Source organism: Anomaloglossus baeobatrachus, chromosome 3, assembly GCF_048569485.1.
Source record: "Anomaloglossus baeobatrachus isolate aAnoBae1 chromosome 3, aAnoBae1.hap1, whole genome shotgun sequence".
Classification (NCBI taxonomy): Eukaryota; Metazoa; Chordata; class Amphibia; order Anura; family Aromobatidae; genus Anomaloglossus; species Anomaloglossus baeobatrachus.
The window spans coordinates 19,661,793-19,680,969 of NC_134355.1; the positions used below are offsets into that span (position 1 = coordinate 19,661,793).

Genomic DNA, 19,177 nt, shown 5'->3' on the forward strand with positions numbered 1-19,177 from the left:
ATTGTTGGGATTGATGATGTCATAGCTACCAACTAGAAGGAGATTGTTGGGATCGATGATGTCATAGCTACCAAATAAAGGGAGATTGTTGGGATTGATGATGTCATAGCTAGCAACTAGAGGGAGATTGTTGGGATCGATGATGTCATAGCTACCAACTAAGGGTAGATTGTTGGGATCGATGTCATAGCTACCAATTAGAGGGAGATCGTTGGGATTGATGATGTCATAGCTACTAAATAAAGGGAGATTGTTGGGATTGATGATGTCATAGCTACTAAATAAAGGGAGATTGTTGGGATTGATGATGTCATAGCTACCAACTAGAGGGAGATTGTTGGGATCGATGATGTCCTAGCTACCAACTAGAGGGAGATTGTTGGGATCGATGATGTCATAGCTACCAAATAAAGGGACATTGTTGGGATCGATGATGTCATAGCTACCAACTAAGGGTAGATTGTTGAGATTGATGATGTCATAGCTACTAACTAAAGGGAAATTGTTGGGATTGATGATGTCATAGCTACCAAATAAAGGGAGATTGTTGGGATTGATGATGTCATAGCTACCAACTAGAGGGAGATTGTTGGGATCGATGATGTCATAGCTCTCAAATAAAGGGGGATTGTTGGGATTGATGATGTCATAGCTACCAAATAAAGGAAAATTGTTGGGATTGATGATGTCATAGCTACCAAGTAAGGGTAGATTTTTGGAAATCAATGATGTCATAGCTACCAACTAGAGGGAGATTTTTGGGATTGATGATGTCATAGCTACCAACTAGAGGGAGATTTTTGGGATTGATGATGTCATAGCTACCAACTCAAGGGAGATTGTTGGGATCGGTGATGTCATAGCTACCAACTCAAGGGAGATTGTTGGGATCGATGATGTCATAGCTACCAACTAAGGGTAGATTGTTGGGATCGATGATGTCATAGCTACCAACTAGAGGGAGATCGTTGGGATTGATGATGTCATAGCTACCAAATAAAGAGAGATTGTTGGGATTGATGATGTCATAGCTACCAAATAAAGGAAAATTGTTGGGATTGATGATTTCATAGCTACCAAGTAAGGGTAGATTGTTGGGATCGATGATGTCATAGCTGCCAACTAGGAGATTGTTGGGATTGATGATGTCATAGCTACCAAATAAAGGGAGATTGTTGGGATTGATGATGTCAAAGCTACCAACTAGAGGGAGATTGTTGGGATCGATGATGTCATAGCTACCAAATAAAGGGAGATTGTTGGGATCGATGATGTCATAGCTACCAACTAAGGGTAGATTGTTGGGATTGATGATGTCATAGCTACTAACTAAAGGGAGATTGTTGGGATTGATGATGTCATAGCTACCAACTAAGGGTAGATTGTTGAGATTGATGATGTCATTGCTACCAACTAAGGGTAGATTGTTGGGATTGATGATGTCATAGCTACTAAAGGGAGATTGTTGGGATCGATGATGTCATAGCTACCAACTATAGAGGAATCGTTGGGATTGATGATGTCATAGCTACCAACTTAAGAGAGATCGTTGGGATTGATGATGTCATAGCTACCAACTTAAGGGAGATCGTTGGGATTGATGATGTCATAGCTACCAACTTAAGGGAGATTGTTGGGATTGATGATGTCATAGCTACCAACTAAAGGGAGATTGTTGGGATCGATGATGTCATAGCTACCAACTAGAGGGACATTGTTGGGATTGATGATGTCATAGCTAACATCTAGAGGGAGATTGTTGGGATCGATGATGTCATAGCTACCAACTAAAGGGAGATTGTTGGGATCGATGATGTCATAGCTAACATCTAGAGGGAGATTGTTGGGATCGATGATGTCATAGCTACCAACTAGAGATAGATGTATTGTTCAGATCAATGATGTCATAACATTCAACTATCGAGTCATCCATGGCTAGAATCGATAATGTCATTGCAACTTGCTAAAGGGGAGGGTGTCACTTATTGGAACCAATTATATCAGCCCATGGAGGCAGGGTCGCTGTGTAGCTGTCGAGCACGAGTGAAGCATGACCTCACAGCTGAGGCTTCGTTACAGTGTCTCTTCTCCGGGGTCCGTCCTGCGGAGGCCATGACTTAGCGGCTGCTCCTGCCCTGGGCTTGCAGCTCATGCGCACACTGCGGCCCCGCGCTCGGGCTCGGCTCCATCTCTTGCTCGTCAGGACTCTCCCTTTCTTCTCATCTCGCGGCATCGTCCATCCGCAGAACAGCGGTTAATTAAACAACACATTATGCCGCCAGAGGTTAATGAAAAGCCGCCATTAATTGATTTATAATCGTCTATTTCATGACACGAGTCGCCTGGCTCCGCTCCCGGGGTGGAATTTTTTTCTTTTTAGAGTTTCGCCAAAAAAAAAGGATCCAATAATGCGACAATGTACGACTGCAGAATAAGGAGAAGAATCAGAGGAGCCGAACACTGAGCGACGAGGAGCACAAAAGAGGGTTTCTACAAATCCAGGAGGAAAATCAATATGATGGAAAGAGTGATGAGGCCGAGCGTCTCCAGCCGCATCCGTACAAGAATGTCAACTATGGAGCACTGTATAGCAGTGTATATGACAGTGTACACATATATTACATTACTTATCCTGTATTATACTCCAGAGCTGCACTCACTATTCTGCTGGTGCAGTCACTGTGTACATACATTACTGATCCGGAGTTACCTCCTGTATTATACTCCAGAGCTGCACTCACTATTCTGCTGGTGCAGTCACTGTGTACATACATTACTGATCCTGAGTTACCTCCTGTATTATACTCCAGAGCTGCACTCACTATTCTGCTGGTGCAGTCACTGTGTACATACATTACATTACTGATCCGGAGTTACATCCTATATTATACTCCAGAGCTGCACTCACTATTCTGCTTTTTCAGAAGAGGAGACCATTCTCTTGGGTGCTCTGCACGCTATAGTCATCCTTACCTCTCTTCATTCTTAGGTCTGGTTTCGGGTTTGTATATTTTAGAGAGTATTGGGGTGCTCTGAGTGCGGACATTTAGGGGTCTGTATTTACTTAGGTGGTCTAGCATCTTTATAAATGTAGAGGGGTTGGTCTGTTTAATTATTACTAGGGCGTTTGGTCTGGGGTCTGTATTTATTTAGGGGGGCTGGTCTGGAGTCAGTAAGTAAATACAGACCTCTGACCAGAACTGCAAATAGAGGGTCTGGACTCATATTTGGATTTATTATTGGGTCTTGGGGTCTGCTCTTGGGTCTGTATTTGGGGGGTCACCATTTTTTAAGCATTCTCGTTAAGGCTCTTGGTCATATTTCAGTTTGTTTTCACAGAATAATATCTGTTCCCAAAAGGAAACCATCAACAAGTTGCTGTTGATGGATCTTGGTTATGCAATTATTTTCAGCGTGCGCCAACAGTTGTGCCCATGACCCTCTGAGCGTGCCTGGATTGCAGAGGCCTGGTGATTAGAGATTCCCGCTGGCACACGCCGGGTCCTGGTTTTTGGGGGCCTCTGCCTTATTATTCCGCTGTTTTAGGGCAAATGACACTGGAACAATCAACAGGATGTGGCTGCTACCTGCGTGCAGTAATCGATCCGCTCCAGTATCATGGAAAAGTGCGGCCGGTCCTCGGGCTGATGCTGCCAACACTGCGTCATTATTCTGTACCTATAAAGCAAAGGCAGAAAAATTATCCAGGTATAATATATACATCACTTTACTCTCCGCACCCCTGTATAATATACATCACTTTACTCTCCGCACCCCTGTATAATATACATCACTTTACTCTCCGCACCCCTGTATAATATACATCACTTTACTCCCCGCATCCCTGTATAATATACATCACTTTACTCCCCGCATCCCTGTATAATATACATCACTTTACTCTCCGCACCCCTGTATAATATACATCACTTTACTCCCCGCATCCCTGTATAATATACATCACTTTACTCTCCGCACCCCTGTATAATATACATCACTTTACTCTCCGCACCCCTGTATAATATACATCACTTTACTCTCCGCACCCCTGTATAATATACATCACTTTACTCTCCGCACTCCTGTATAATATACATCACTTTACTCTCCGCACTTCTGTATAATATACATCACTTTACTCTCCGCACCCCTGTATAGTATACATCACTTTACTCTCCGCACCCCTGTATAATATACATCACTTTACTCTCCGCACCTCTGTATAATATACATCACTTTACTCTCCGCACCTCTGTATAATATACATCACTTTACTCTCCACACCCCTGTATAATATACATCACTTTACTCTCCGCACCCCTGTATAATATACATCACTTTACTCTCCGCACCCCTGTATAATATACATCACTTTACTCTCCGCACCCCTGTATAATATACATCACTTTACTCTCCACACCCCTGTATAATATACATCACTTTACTCTCCGCACCCCTGTATAATATACATCACTTTACTCTCCGCACCCCTGTATAATATACATCACTTTACTCTCCGCACCCCTGTATAATATACATCACTTTACTCTCCGCACCCCTGTATAATATACATCACTTTACTCTCCGCACCCCTGTATAATATACATCACTTTACTCTCCACACCCCTGTATAATATACATCACTTTACTCTCCGCACCCCTGTATAATATACATCACTTTACTCTCCGCACCCCTGTATAATATACATCACTTTACTCTCCGCACCCCTGTATAATATACATCACTTTACTCTCCGCACCCCTGTATAATATACATCACTTTACTCTCCGCACCCCTGTATAATATACATCACTTTACTCTCCGCACCCCTGTATAATATACATCACTTTACTCTCCGCACTCCTGTATAATATACATCACTTTACTCTCCGCACTTCTGTATAATATACATCACTTTACTCTCCGCACCCCTGTATAGTATACATCACTTTACTCTCCGCACCCCTGTATAATATACATCACTTTACTCTCCGCACCTCTGTATAATATACATCACTTTACTCTCCGCACCTCTGTATAATATACATCACTTTACTCTCCGCACCCCTGTATAATATACATCACTTTACTCTCCGCACCCCTGTATAATATACATCACTTTACTCTCCGCACCCCTGTATAATATACATCACTTTACTCCCCGCATCCCTGTATAATATACATCACTTTACTCTCCGCACCCCTGTATAATATACATCACTTTACTCTCCGCACCCCTGTATAATATACATCACTTTACTCTCCGCACCCCTGTATAATATACATCACTTTACTCTCCGCACCCCTGTATAATATACATCACTTTACTCTCCGCACCCCTGTATAATATACATCACTTTACTCTCCGCACCCCTGTATAATATACATCACTTTACTCTCCGCACTTCTGTATAATATACATCACTTTACTCTCCGCACCCCTGTATAATATACATCACTTTACTCTCTGCACCTCTTTATAATATACATCACTTTACTCTCAGCAACTCTGTATAATATACATCACTTTACTCTCAGCAACTCTGTATAATATACATCACTTTACTCTCCGCACCCCTGTATAATATACATCACTTTACTCTCCGCACCTCTGTATAATATACATCACTTTACTCTCCGCATCCCTGTATAATATACATCACTTTACTCCCCGCATCTCTGTATAATATACATCACTTTACTCTCCGCACCCCTGTATAATATACATCACTTTACTCTCCGCACCCCTGTATAATATACATCACTTTACTCTCCGCACCCCTGTATAATATACATCACTTTACTCTCCGCACCCCTGTATAATATACATCACTTTACTCTCCGCACCCCTGTATAATATACATCACTTTACTCTCCGCACCCCTGTATAATATACATCACTTTACTCTCCGCACCCCTGTATAATATACATCACTTTACTCTCCGCACCCCTGTATAATATACATCACTTTACTCTCCGCACCCCTGTATAATATACATCACTTTACTCTCCGCACCCCTGTATAATATACATCACTTTACTCTCCGCACCCCTGTATAATATACATCACTTTACTCTCCGCATCCCTGTATAATATACATCACTTTACTCTCCGCACCCCTGTATAATATACATCACTTTACTCTCCGCACCCCTGTATAATATAAATCACTTTACTCTCCGCACCCCTGTATAATATATCACTTTACTCTCCGCACCCCTGCATAATATACATCACTTTACTCTCCGCACCCCTGTATAATATATCACTTTACTCTCCGCACCCCTGCATAATATACATCACTTTACTCTCCGCACCCCTGTATAATATACATCACTTTACTCTCCGCACCCCTGTATAATATACATCACTTTACTCTCCGCACCATTGTATAATATACATCACTTTACTCTCCGCACGCCTGTATAATATACATCACTTTACTCTCCGCACCCCTGTATAATATACATCACTTTACTCTCCGCACCCCTGTATAATATACATCACTTTACTCTCCGCACCCCTGTATAATATACATCACTTTACTCTCCACACCCCTGTATAATATACATCACTTTACTCTCCGCACCCCTGTATAATATACATCACTTTACTCTCTGCACCTCTTTATAATATACATCACTTTACTCTCAGCAACTCTGTATAATATACATCACTTTACTCTCCGCACCCCTGTATAATATACATCACTTTACTCTCCGCACCCCTGTATAATATATATCACTTTACTCTCCGCACCCCTGTATAATATACATCACTTTACTCTCCGCACCCCTGTATAATATACATCACTTTACTCTCCGCACCCCTGTATAATATACATCACTTTACTCTCCGCACCCCTGTATAATATACATCACTTTACTCTCCGCACCCCTGTATAATATACATCACTTTACTCTCCGCACCTCTGTATAATATACATCACTTTACTCTCCGCACCCCTGTATAATATACATCACTTTACTCTCCGCACCCCTGTATAATATACATCACTTTACTCTCCACACCCCTGTATAATATACATCACTTTACTCTCCGCACCCCTGTATAATATACATCACTTTACTCTCCGCACCCCTGTATAATATACATCACTTTACTCTCCGCACCCCTGTATAATATACATCACTTTACTCTCCGCACCCCTGTATAATATACATCACTTTACTCTCTGCACCCCTGTATAATATACATCACTTTACTCTCCGCACCTCTGTATAATATACATCACTTTACTCTCCACACCCCTGTATAATATACATCACTTTACTCTCCACACCCCTGTATAATATACATCACTTTACTCTCCACACCCCTGTATAATATACATCACTTTACTCTCCGCACCCCTGTATAATATACATCACTTTACTCTCCGCACCCCTGTATAATATACATCACTTTACTCCCCGCATCCCTGTATAATATACATCACTTTACTCTCCGCATCCCTGTATAATATACATCACTTTACTCTCCGCACCCCTGTATAATATACATCACTTTACTCTCCGCACCCCTGTATAATATAAATCACTTTACTCTCCGCACCCCTGTATAATATATCACTTTACTCTCTGCACCCCTGTATAATATACATCACTTTACTCTCCGCACCCCTGTATAATATACATCACTTTACTCTCCGCACCTCTGTATAATATACATCACTTTACTCTCCGCACCCCTGTATAATATACATCACTTTACTCTCCGCACCCCTGTATAATATACATCACTTTACTCTCCGCACCCCTGTATAATATAAATCACTTTACTCTCCGCACCCCTGTATAATATACATCACTTTACTCTCCGCACCCCTGTATAATATACATCACTTTACTCTCCGCACCCCTGTATAATATACATCACTTTACTCTCCGCACCCCTGTATAATATACATCACTTTACTCTCCGCACCCCTGTATAATATACATCACTTTACTCTCCGCACCCCTGTATAATATACATCACTTTACTCTCCACACCCCTGTATAATATACATCACTTTACTCTCCGCACCCCTGTATAATATACATCACTTTACTCTCTGCACCCCTGTATAATATACATCACTTTACTCTCCGCACCCCTGTATAATATACATCACTTTACTCTCCGCACCTCTGTATAATATACATCACTTTACTCTCCGCATCCCTGTATAATATACATCACTTTACTCTCCGCATCCCTGTATAATATACATCACTTTACTCTCCGCACCTCTGTATAATATACATCAGAACAATTCCAGCTCTGGTATATACATACTGAAGACACAGCACGCAGGCACAGAACATGACTGCACGCTGTGAGCTTCAGGCAGTGACTGAGCCAAAGCAATGACGTCACTTACTCTATTTGCGGTCACAGCTGGAGGTTCCCACGGTACCCTAGCTTTGATCGCAAGTAAACTGACTTCAGTTGACCTCATTAAACTCAGTGACCTCACCTCAGGTGAGATCACTGAACTCCGAGATCTGCCAGAAATGGATTTGCACCATTTTATGCAAAACAGAACAGTTGCAGAGTTTCTATCTGCATCTACATACACGGGTCCTGGGCAGTTTTTGGGGGGATCCATCCTTCCTCCGCTGGTGACAAACTCCAGAACTTCCTGATTACTTTTACTGGGGTACGGCATGTAACCCAAAGAGAAGATCTCCCACAGCAAGACCCCAAAAGACCTGAAAATAGAAAACTGCAGTGAAACAGTCTGCAAAACACAAGATCACTATGTCAAGATAATATGGCGCTGTACAACACAATACCAAAACATACATCTCCATATAGCAAGGATCTGAAAAGTTTTTTTAAAAAAATTTGCAACACTTTGTTAACTCTCTTTACTGTAGAGACTTACCATGTGTCTGTCTTAGATGTAAATATCCCTTCCATGAAGGCCTCGGGTGGCATCCATTTTACCGGCAGCATGGCGCAGCCTCCTTTTCTGTAATAACTGGCCCTGAGGAGTAAGCATTATTCTACTGGTTACTAAAAGCCACTTTATAGCGTTACCCTCCCAACATAGGGTTAAATAATAGTAAGCATATTAAACATCGTAAGTTATAGATCTCAAAAATAATGTGTATCCAATCGTTGGGGGACAAAACATCCCTATGTTATTGCATTTCAAAGATCAGAACTTTATACATCAGAAATGGGGGCGCTGTTGCATTGCAATCTATGGAAAAAAAGGTCTGTTGATGGTAGTGGTAGGAAAGGGTACTGCATGTAAATAAAATAATTGCCAAATAGCAAATGCAATAACTAAAGATAAAAGCATCGCATGGACTTGGAAGAATCCTCGATTTAATCACAAAGACTTATTCTAAGGAGCAAAGTCATGAATTATAACCATTAAGTATTCCCTTGAAGCAATGTACCCATTGTTGGCTTCTTATACTTGCATTGATGTAAAACCATGAATGTGTAAGTGGCCATTGTGGGATTCCTTTTATATCAGTTATAATAACCGTCCCTTAAAAAAAGGAAAATATTACACTGGTAAAAGTCTAAAAGATGTTCCTGTGCAGCCTCCGCTTAGAAGAATTGCAGCGACTAAATGTGCTATAATTTCTGGTAATTATTTCAAGGAAAACAACGCTCTTCGGCTCTTACGTGTAATTATAAGCGGCATCCAGAGCTTTTATGATCTGCAAAATATCGGATGTGACCTTTCAGGGATGTAATTGTCGTTCCGGTCAAACTACACTGTGTATTAAATATTAGTTGTGTTTGTTCTGCATTGAACCCGCCGGTTCCCGGGGTCCTGGAGCCACAATTTGCCGGAAAGTCAATATTTCATTGCTACCTCGACCCTCTTTATGCATTCTGTTGTAGCGCTGATCCTTTGCAGGATGTTCTGATCGCACGCTGCTTTTTTTTATTTTCCATAACCTTGGGGCTAACAATAAAGCGGCTATTTCTGCCAGTAGAAAAAAATGATTGCCAACTTGTTCCTAATTAGTCAATGTCTTTTCTTTACCACTAGGGGGCGATCTGGCCTCAATGCAGGAGGCATTGTGCATTATGATGAGCTATGGGACGGCAAAGGGCCCTTATATTGTTCTTGAACAGGTACAATTGTGTCAAAGAAAACAATAAGTAATGTACCCCCACCCTCAATGGCCTATATGCACGCTCCTGTATGCACGCTGCTGTATGCACGCTCCTATATGCACACTCCTATATGCACACTCCTATATGCACACTCATGTATGCACGCTCCTGTATACACATTGCTGTATGCACGCCGCTGTATGCACGCTCCTGTATACAGATTGCTGTATGCACGCTCCTGTATGTACGCCGCTGTATGCACGCTCCTGTATACAGATTGCTGTATGCACGCTCCTGTATGTACGCTCCTGTATGCACGCCCCTGTATGCACGCTCCTGTATGCACACTCCTGTATGCACATTGCTGTATGCACGCTCCTGTATGAACGCTCCTATATGCACGCTCCTATATGCACGCTCCTGTATGCACGCTCCTGTATGCACGCTCCTGTATGCACGCTCCTGTATGCACGCCGCTGTATGCACGCCCCAGTATGCACGCTCCTGTATGCACGCTCCTGTATGCACGCTCCTGTATGCACGCTCCTGTATGCACGCTCCTGTATGCACGCCGCTGTATGCACGCCCCAGTATGCACGCTCCTGTATGCACGCTCCTATATGCACGCTCCTGTATGCACGCTCCTGTATGCACGCTCCTGCATGCACACTCCTATGTGCACACTCCTATATTATATACACGCTCCTATATGCACGCTCCTATATGCACGCTCCTATATGCACGCTCCTGTATGCACGCTCCTGTATGCACGCTCCTGTATGCACGCTCCTGTATGCACGCTCCTGTATGCACGCCCCTGTATGCACGCTCCTGTATGCACGCTCCTGTATGCACGCCCCTGTATGCACGCTAACCACTCAAGATTCCACTGTTGAACAAAAAGCAGGTTCAAGAGCATTTAAACTTCTGTCTGTGTCCATTCCAGGGAGAGATAAAACACTTACTAGAAAGCAATAGCATGGAGGACAATATACTGAAATACTGAGATAAAACTCAATGGATAGAGACAAAAGCTCCTCCTAAGTGAAGGTGATATCTATGCTGTATCCATTGAAGACCACAGTTTATCTGTTCTGTCACCTGTCTGTTGCCCTTTGATGAGTTTTACAGCCTTAATACAATGTTACTCTGCATTAGAGAAAAAGCCCCCAATGCTGGTGTATCTCATCACTACCTATAGGACGACATTGTCTGTGGAGTGTAAAGTATTGCAAGGAAACTAGAGTATGATCTCCAGCACTTCAAAGAAGGTTAAAAATATTTATTGAGGTTCTATTAAAAAAGATCCATCGATCATGGAAACAGTGAGGGGGGACACATTAAGAGAAATCCAACATGTTTCAGCTAGTAGAGCCTTATTCAAGGATTGCACTTACATGTCTAATGTGCACACAGATATACTGAAAAGTCTCACTTGGAATGGAAAGGAACCTGGTTCCATTCCAAGTGAGACTTTTCAGTATATCTGTGTGCACATTAGACATGTAAGTGCAATCCTTGAATAAGGCTCTACTAGCTGAAACATGTTGGATTTCTCTTAATGTGTCCCCCCTCACTGTTTCCATGATCGATGGATCTTTTTTAATAGAACCTCAATAAATATTTTTAACCTTCTTTGAAGTGCTGGAGATCATACTCTAGTTTCCTTGTCTGTGTTCTGCCTGAGGCCAGGGCAGCTCCGTGCACCAACACCGATCCTGACCTGGACTTTAGGAAGGGTGAGCTGAACTACTTTTTGTATTTTCTGTCATTGTAAAGTATTGCAGACCATACCCTTTAGTCCTCTTTCCTGTCCCATGCCCTCTATTCCTCTTCCCTGTCCCTTGCCCTCTATTCCTCTTCCCTGTCCCTTGCCCTCTATTCCTCTTCCCTGTCCCATGCCCTCTATTCCTCTTCCCTGTCCCTTGCCCTCTATTCCTCTTCCCTGTCCCATGCCCTCTATTCCTCTTCCCTGTCCCTTGCCCTCTATTCCTCTTTCCTGTCCCTTGCCCTCTATTCCTCTTCCCTGTCCCTTGCCCTCTATTCCTCTTCCCTGTCCCTTGCCCTCTATTCCTCTTCCCTGTCCCTTGCCCTCTATTCCTCTTCCCTGTCCCTTGCCCTCTATTCCTCTTCCCTGTCCCTTGCCCTCTATTCTTCTTCCCTGTCCCTTGCCCACCTCTTTCATGTCCTCTGACAATGCATTAGAACACTGAACCGTCGTAAAAATGGAGCGTCCTGGCATTACGGTATGCACAAGAAGCTCCCTGGCAGTCCTGCTCTCTTGCACCCCTGAGATTCCCCAACTTTTCTGGGCATCCAGTAGGTCTCCACTTTTACAGCAGACTCTTATATACTATAATAGAGTTTGCAAAAAGACACTAAGTATTGAAGACATTTCACCCATTTTCTAACTAAATATATTTCTAAAGGAACTATTGACATGAATTTCTCACCAGATGTCAGTAACAACCCATCCAATCCACACAGGAAAAGAAATGAAACCATCGCCAGCCTCTCCTCTCTGCCAATCCCTTCACTGGCTTCCCATCGCCCAACGACTCCAGTTCAAAACATTAACCATGACCTACAAAGCCATGCACAACCTGTCTCCTCCTTACATCTGTGACCTAGTCTCCCGGTACCTACCTGCACGCAACCTCAGATCCTCACAAGATCTCCTTCTCTGCTCCTGTCTCATGTCCTCTTCCCACAATCGCGTACAAGATTTCTCCCGTGCATCCCCCATACTCTGGAACGCTCTACCTCAGCACATCAGACTCTCACCTACCGTGGAAAGCTTCAAGAGGAACCTCAAGACCCACCTCTTCCAACAAGCCTATGTGACGCCCTGGACTAGCCAGGTAGTCACAAACATACCAACATACACACCCCCACCCTAGGCAGTTACACCAGCTAAACACAAAACCCTTGTTGCCTCCCTCCAGGGTCTGATGTCCACACCAGTTGGGGAGGAGCCAGGCGGTTGGCCACACCCACCAAGGAGTTCACAGGCCTGGAGGCGGGAAAGGTGTCAGATTAGTCTTGGAGGTGAAAGTGAGAGGAGTGAACACTTGGGTGTCTGGGTAGGAGCCCAGGCACTAACAGCAAGGTTGGCAGACGGTGGTGGCCGTCTGCAGGAGTTAGTGGAACTCCGCAGAGCCGTAAGGACCGGGGTCGGGCGTCAGCCCGCCGGTACCGGACCAGGGAACGGAGTGAAGCTAAGCACACAGGCAGGGCCATCGGACCCCGACCAAGCTTGGAGCCGCCGTCAATAGTCAAATCCGAATGTGACAGGAACCCCAGGGGTTTCCTAACAACCAAGTCCCGATTGAAGGCAACCGTCCACCCAGAGAGGATATACAGCCACCGCCACAGGCTAGAGATCCAAGGGCCAGCGCCTGCGGGCAAAACGGGCTCCTACGGCACCTATACGCCGGGGAGTGGACTACTGGTGGGCAACCACAGGAGTCAAGAACATTCTAAAAGGTGCAGGGAAAGACAGCCGCCATCAGCCGTCCGGGGAGAGCACAACATCAACACTGCAGCCGGCTGCGGGACCCGTCCATCCGGCCGTTTTGGTTTACCTACGACTCTGTCAGTGATTGTCTGAGTGAGTACACCAGTGCCATCCGGCACCGCGCCGTGCTGTCCCTGCAACTCTGCACCCCCAGCCATCCAGCCTCCCAGTTACACCATCGGGCCCCGGGATCACCAACCCCTACCCATGGAGGGGACAACACCCCTACCCACGGAGGGGACAACATCTCAGCTGCACCCTACCATCTCTCCCGGGATCCCCGTTACCAGCAGCGGTGGTGCCATCATCACCACGTCCCGTGGGTGGCGTCATGAACAATCTCCCTAATCAAACCACCCCCTTTTCACTCACGGGTGAGGAGCGCTGCTCGAGTCCCCGGGCCCGGTCCACCGCTCGAGCCACCGAGCAGCAGCAGCAGAAGCCCCGGACCCGAGCGTTGCGAGCGCGTCCCCTCCGCCCGCAACAACTACAACCTAAAATAACCCTCTGTCCTCACCTATTGTACCATCACCCATCCCCTGTAGACTGTGAGCCCTCGCGGGCAGGGTCCTCTCTCCTCCTATACCAGTCTGTCTTGTACTGTTAATGTTTGTTGTACGTATACCCTCTCTCACTTGTAAAGCGCCATGGAATAAATGGCGCTATAATAATAATAAATAATAATAATAATAATAGATGTCCATAAATTTAGTGATGTGTAATAATAAGAAATGAAACAGGGAAAAAGTATTGAACATGTTACCGAAATGTAATTAATACTAAGTACAAATTGGTGATGAAGCTCCAGACCCCTCCTGTATGGAGACACTAGTACCTGCATTGCTCAGGTGGAGTTTGGCCCATTCTTCCGCACACACTCCTCACATCCTGCAGGTCCCGGCTCCTTCTATGATCTCTGAGCTTTAGTTCTTTCCAGACATTTTCTATTGGATTCAGCTCTGGTGATCGGCTCGGCCATTCTAGCAGATTTATTTTCTCTCTCCTTGGCCGTGTGTTTGGGATCATTGTGTTGTGAAATGTCCTCCCTCGTTTCATCTTCATCTTCCTGGTAGATGCAGCAGATTTTTATCAAGAATGTCTCTGTCCATGTGTCCTTCCTTGATATGAAGTTTGTCAGTGCTGTCTGCTGAAAAAACAGCCGCACACCATGATGTTCCCACCTTCACACTTCACGGTTATTGGTGTTTTTGGGGTGATTTGTCTTTTGGCCACCAAACATGGTGTGTATTATGGCCTCCAAAGTGTTCAGTTTTGGTCTCATCTGATCAATCTATATTCTCCAGTATTTCACAGACTTGTCTAAATGTTGTTGAGGAAACTTTAAATGCAATTGAACCTGCCTTTTGTTCAGCCATGGAATTTTGTGTGGTGAGCGTGCATACAGGAGCGTGCGTACGAGAGCGTGCGTACAGGAGCGTGCATACAGGGGCGTGCATACAGGAGTGTCCATACAGGGGCGTGCATACAGGAGCGTCCATACAGGGGCGTGCATACAGGAGCGTGCGTACAGGGGCGTGCATACAGGGGCGTGCATACAGGAGCGTGCATACAGGGGCGTGCATACAGGAGCGTGCGTACAGGAGCGTGCGTACAGGAGCGTCCATACAGGGGCGTGCATACAGGAGCGTGCGTACAGGGGCGTGCATACAGGGGCGTGCATACAGGAGCGTGCGTACAGGAGCGTGCGTACAGGAGCGTGCGTACAGGGGCGTGCATACAGGGGCGTGCGTACAGGAGCGTGCGTACAGGAGCGTACGTACAGGGGCGTGCGTACAGGGGCGTACGTACAGGGGCGTGCGTACAGGGGCGTGCGTACAGGGGCGTGCGTACAGGAGCGTCCATACAGGGGCGTGCATACAGGAGCGTGCGTACAGGGGCGTGCATACAGGGGCGTGCATACAGGAGCGTGCATACAGGGGCGTGCATACAGGGGCGTGCATACAGGAGCGTGCATACAGGAGCGTGCGTACAGGAGCGTGCGTACAGGAGCGTCCATACAGGGGCGTGCATACAGGAGCGTGCGTACAGGGGCGTGCATACAGGGGCGTGCGTACAGGAGCGTGCGTACAGGAGCGTGCGTACAGGGGCGTGCATACAGGGGCGTGCGTACAGGAGCGTGCGTACAGGAGCGTACGTACAGGGGCGTGCGTACAGGGGCGTACGTACAGGGGCGTGCGTACAGGGGCGTGCGTACAGGGGCGTGCGTACAGGGGCGTGCATACAGGAGCATGCATACAGGGGCGTGCATACAGGCCATGGAGGGGGAGTGCATCACTTACTATTTTCTGTGAAACAATTGTCTCTGCTGATTCCAGGTCTTTCTGTAGCCTGCACAGGTGTTCTTTGCTTTGGATAACTCTTCTGATAATTCTTTTCATACCTCTCTGTGAAATCTTGCGGTGAGCACCTGGTTGTGGCCGGTTTATGGTGAAATAATGTTGTTTTCACTTCTGGATTATGGCCCCAACAATGCTCACTGTTCAGTAGTTTAGTTTAATTCTTTGGTAACCAATGCCATCACTATGATTTTTAACAATAAGTTGGTGAAGGTCCTGAGGCAGCTCGCTGGTTTTACCCATCATGAGATGTTTCTTGTGTGGCACCTTGTTATTGAGTCACATTTTTATAGACCATCAGATGAAGCAGTCGATATTATTTTTCACTAAGTGGCAGGATTGCTTTCTAACAGATATTTCATCTGGTGTCAGGACGTACCAGGGCTTTTTGCTTCTCTCTTTCTTCGTGTATTCAATACTTTTTTCCTTGTGTCATTTCTCATTATTACACATCACTAAATTTATGGACATCTATGGTTTGATTTCTTGGCCTGTGTGGATTGGATGGGTTGTTACTGACATCTGGTGATAATTTCATGTCAATAGACCATTAGAAATATGTGACGTCTTCAATACTTATTTCACCTGCTTTGTCTCTTCTGTTTTCAGTAGACAGCATTTCTAGTAACTACATGTTCTCACTCAAGTATCAGATAAGCAGGACGCTGGACAGACGCTGGACAGACGCTGGACAGACGCTGGACAGACGCTGGACAGACGCTGGACAGACGCTGGACAGACGCTGATGAAGGTGTAGGGCCCAGGAGAGGTGACTGTGCTCTGCGCAGCTGCGCGCAGCATGTCGCATGCAATACGTAAACTGCAGCCCAGTGCAAGCAGGATTGAGTACAACAAGCACAGGTCATGCAGGGTTGTGGATAGTATAATCTGCCTGCCTTTGTAAAATTCAGCAGCGGCATCAGACATCTTAACCCCCGGTTATCGGATCCTCAGGGGCAGAGAAGGATGATTTGTATGGTCTTTATTAATCCCTTGTGCTCTATTACCTGTATATATCGCGAGCCATCCCGAAATCCCCAATCTTTGCGACTCTGCCGGGGCCCTGACAGGTGAGCAGGCAGTTCCTCGCGGCGATGTCTCTGGAAAGACATGATCAATTATTGTAATAAAGGTCAGTCAATAAAGCGCGGTGACGAGGAGCACCTCGGGACGGGACGCCGCTCTCCCGGGAGTCCAAAACTTTTCTGCCGAGTTTCCTTGAAGTTTATACCTTCAGTGACTTATCACCCATCAGGGATAGCTTTACCCATCTTGTTACCCCAGCGGAAAAGTGAAATAGCGCCCCCCATTGTCTCATTTTCAGAGGCTGCTTGCTGACATGTGTGACATTTGATAGGCCGGCAGATTTTTAATGTCACTACTATGCGCCATGTACTGACGTCAGACCGCGGCCTCCGATGGGTCAGTGGTCATTTTATTAACTGAGCCGGATAAGAAGCGGCGAGAGGACGCGGGGGGAGCGAAGGGAGGTGAGAAGAATCCCCCCTCTGTGAATGGGCAGGAAGTGGACATAATGGCTCAGGACGCAGGACATAGGGACCTAGGATGGAGCAACCTAAGGGTCCAGGACCGAGGGACAAATGGGACCGGGAAAGAGGCACATAGGGGCCTAGGAAAAAGGAACATAGGGGCCCGGGAGAGAAGAACACAGGGGCCCGGGAGAGAGAAACACAGGGGCCCGGGACAGAGAAACATAGGGGCCCGGGAGAGAAGAACACAGGGGCCCGGGAGAGAAGAACACAGGGGCCCGGGAGAGAAGAACACAGAGGCCCGGGAGAGAAGAACACAGGGGCCCGGGAGACAAGAACACAGGGGCCCGGGAGAGAAGAACACAGGGGCCCGGGAGAGAAGAACACAGGGGCCCGGGAGAGAGAAACACAGGGGCCCGGGAGAGAAGAACACAGAGGCCCGGGAGAGAAGAACACAGGGGCCCGGGAGAGAAGAACACAGGGGCCCTGGAGAGAAGAACACAGGGGCCCGGGAGAGAAGAACACAGGGGCCCGGGAGAGAAGAACACAGGGGCCTGGGAGAGAAAAACACAGGGGCCCGGGAGAGAAGAACACAGGGGCCCGGGAGAGAAGAACACAGGGGCCCGGGAGACAAGAACACAGGGGCCCGGGAGACAAGAACACAGGGGCCCGGGAGAGAAGAACACAGGGGCCCGGGAGAGAAGAACACAGGGGCCCGGGAGACAAGAACACAGGGGCCCGGGAGAGAAGAACACAGGGGCCCGGGAGAGAGAAACACAGGGGCCCGGGAGAGAAGAACATAGGGGCCCGGGAGAGAAGAACACAGAGGCCCGGGAGAGAGAAACATAGGGGCCCGGGAGAGAAGAACACAGGGGCCCGGGAGAGAAGAACACAGAGGCCCGGGAGAGAAGAACACAGGGGCCCGGGAGAGAAGAACACAGAGGCCCGGGAGAGAAGAACACAGAGGCCCGGGAGAGAAGAACACAGGGGCCCGGGAGAGAAGAACACAGGGGCCCGGGAGAGAAGAACACAGAGGCCCGGGAGAGAAGAACACAGGGGCCCGGGAGAGAGAAACACAGGGGCCCGGGAGAGAAGAACACAGGGGCCCGGGAGAGAAGAACACAGGGGCCCGGGAGAGAAGAACACAGGGGCCCGGGAGAGAGAAACACAGGGGCCCGGGAGAGAAGAATACAGGGGCCCGGGAGAGAAGAACACAGGGGCCCGGGAGAGAAGAAAACAGAGGCCCGGGAGAGAAGAACACAGGGGCCCGGGAGAGAAGAACACAGGGGCCCGGGAGAGAAGAACACAGGGGCCCGGGAGAGAAGAACACAGGGGCCCGGGAGAGAGAAACACAGGGGCCCGGGAGAGAAGAATACAGGGGCCCGGGAGAGAAGAACACAGGGGCCCGGGAGAGAAGAACACAGGGGCCCGGGAGAGAAGAACACAGGGGCCCGGGAGAGAAGAACACAGGGGCCCGGGAGAGAAGAACACAGGGGCCCGGGAGAGAAGAACACAGGGGCCCGGGAGAGAAGAACACAGAGGCCCGGGAGAGAAGAACACAGGGGCCCGGGAGAGAAGAACACAGGGGCCCGGGAGAGAAGAACACAGGGGCCCGGGAGAGAGAAACATAGGGGCCCGGGACAGAGAAACATAGGGGCCCGGGAGAGAAGAACACAGGGGCCCGGGAGAGAAGAACACAGGGGCCCGGGACAGAGAAA

General features: G+C 46.9%; 1 protein-coding gene across 2 annotated transcripts in view; it reads right to left on the reverse strand.

Moving 5' to 3' along the window:
• ALK (ALK receptor tyrosine kinase) overlaps nt 1-19,177 on the reverse strand; it is a 946,570-nt gene that overhangs the window by 13,012 nt on the left and 914,381 nt on the right. For both annotated transcript variants that reach the window (XM_075339043.1, XM_075339042.1), the window contains 4 exons: nt 16,977-17,069; nt 8,897-8,998; nt 8,586-8,720; nt 3,588-3,678 (listed from right to left, as the gene is read on the reverse strand). In XM_075339043.1, the coding sequence (XP_075195158.1) occupies nt 3,588-3,678; nt 8,586-8,720; nt 8,897-8,998; nt 16,977-17,069 (421 nt within the window). The remainder of the gene's footprint in view (nt 1-3,587; nt 3,679-8,585; nt 8,721-8,896; nt 8,999-16,976; nt 17,070-19,177) is intronic.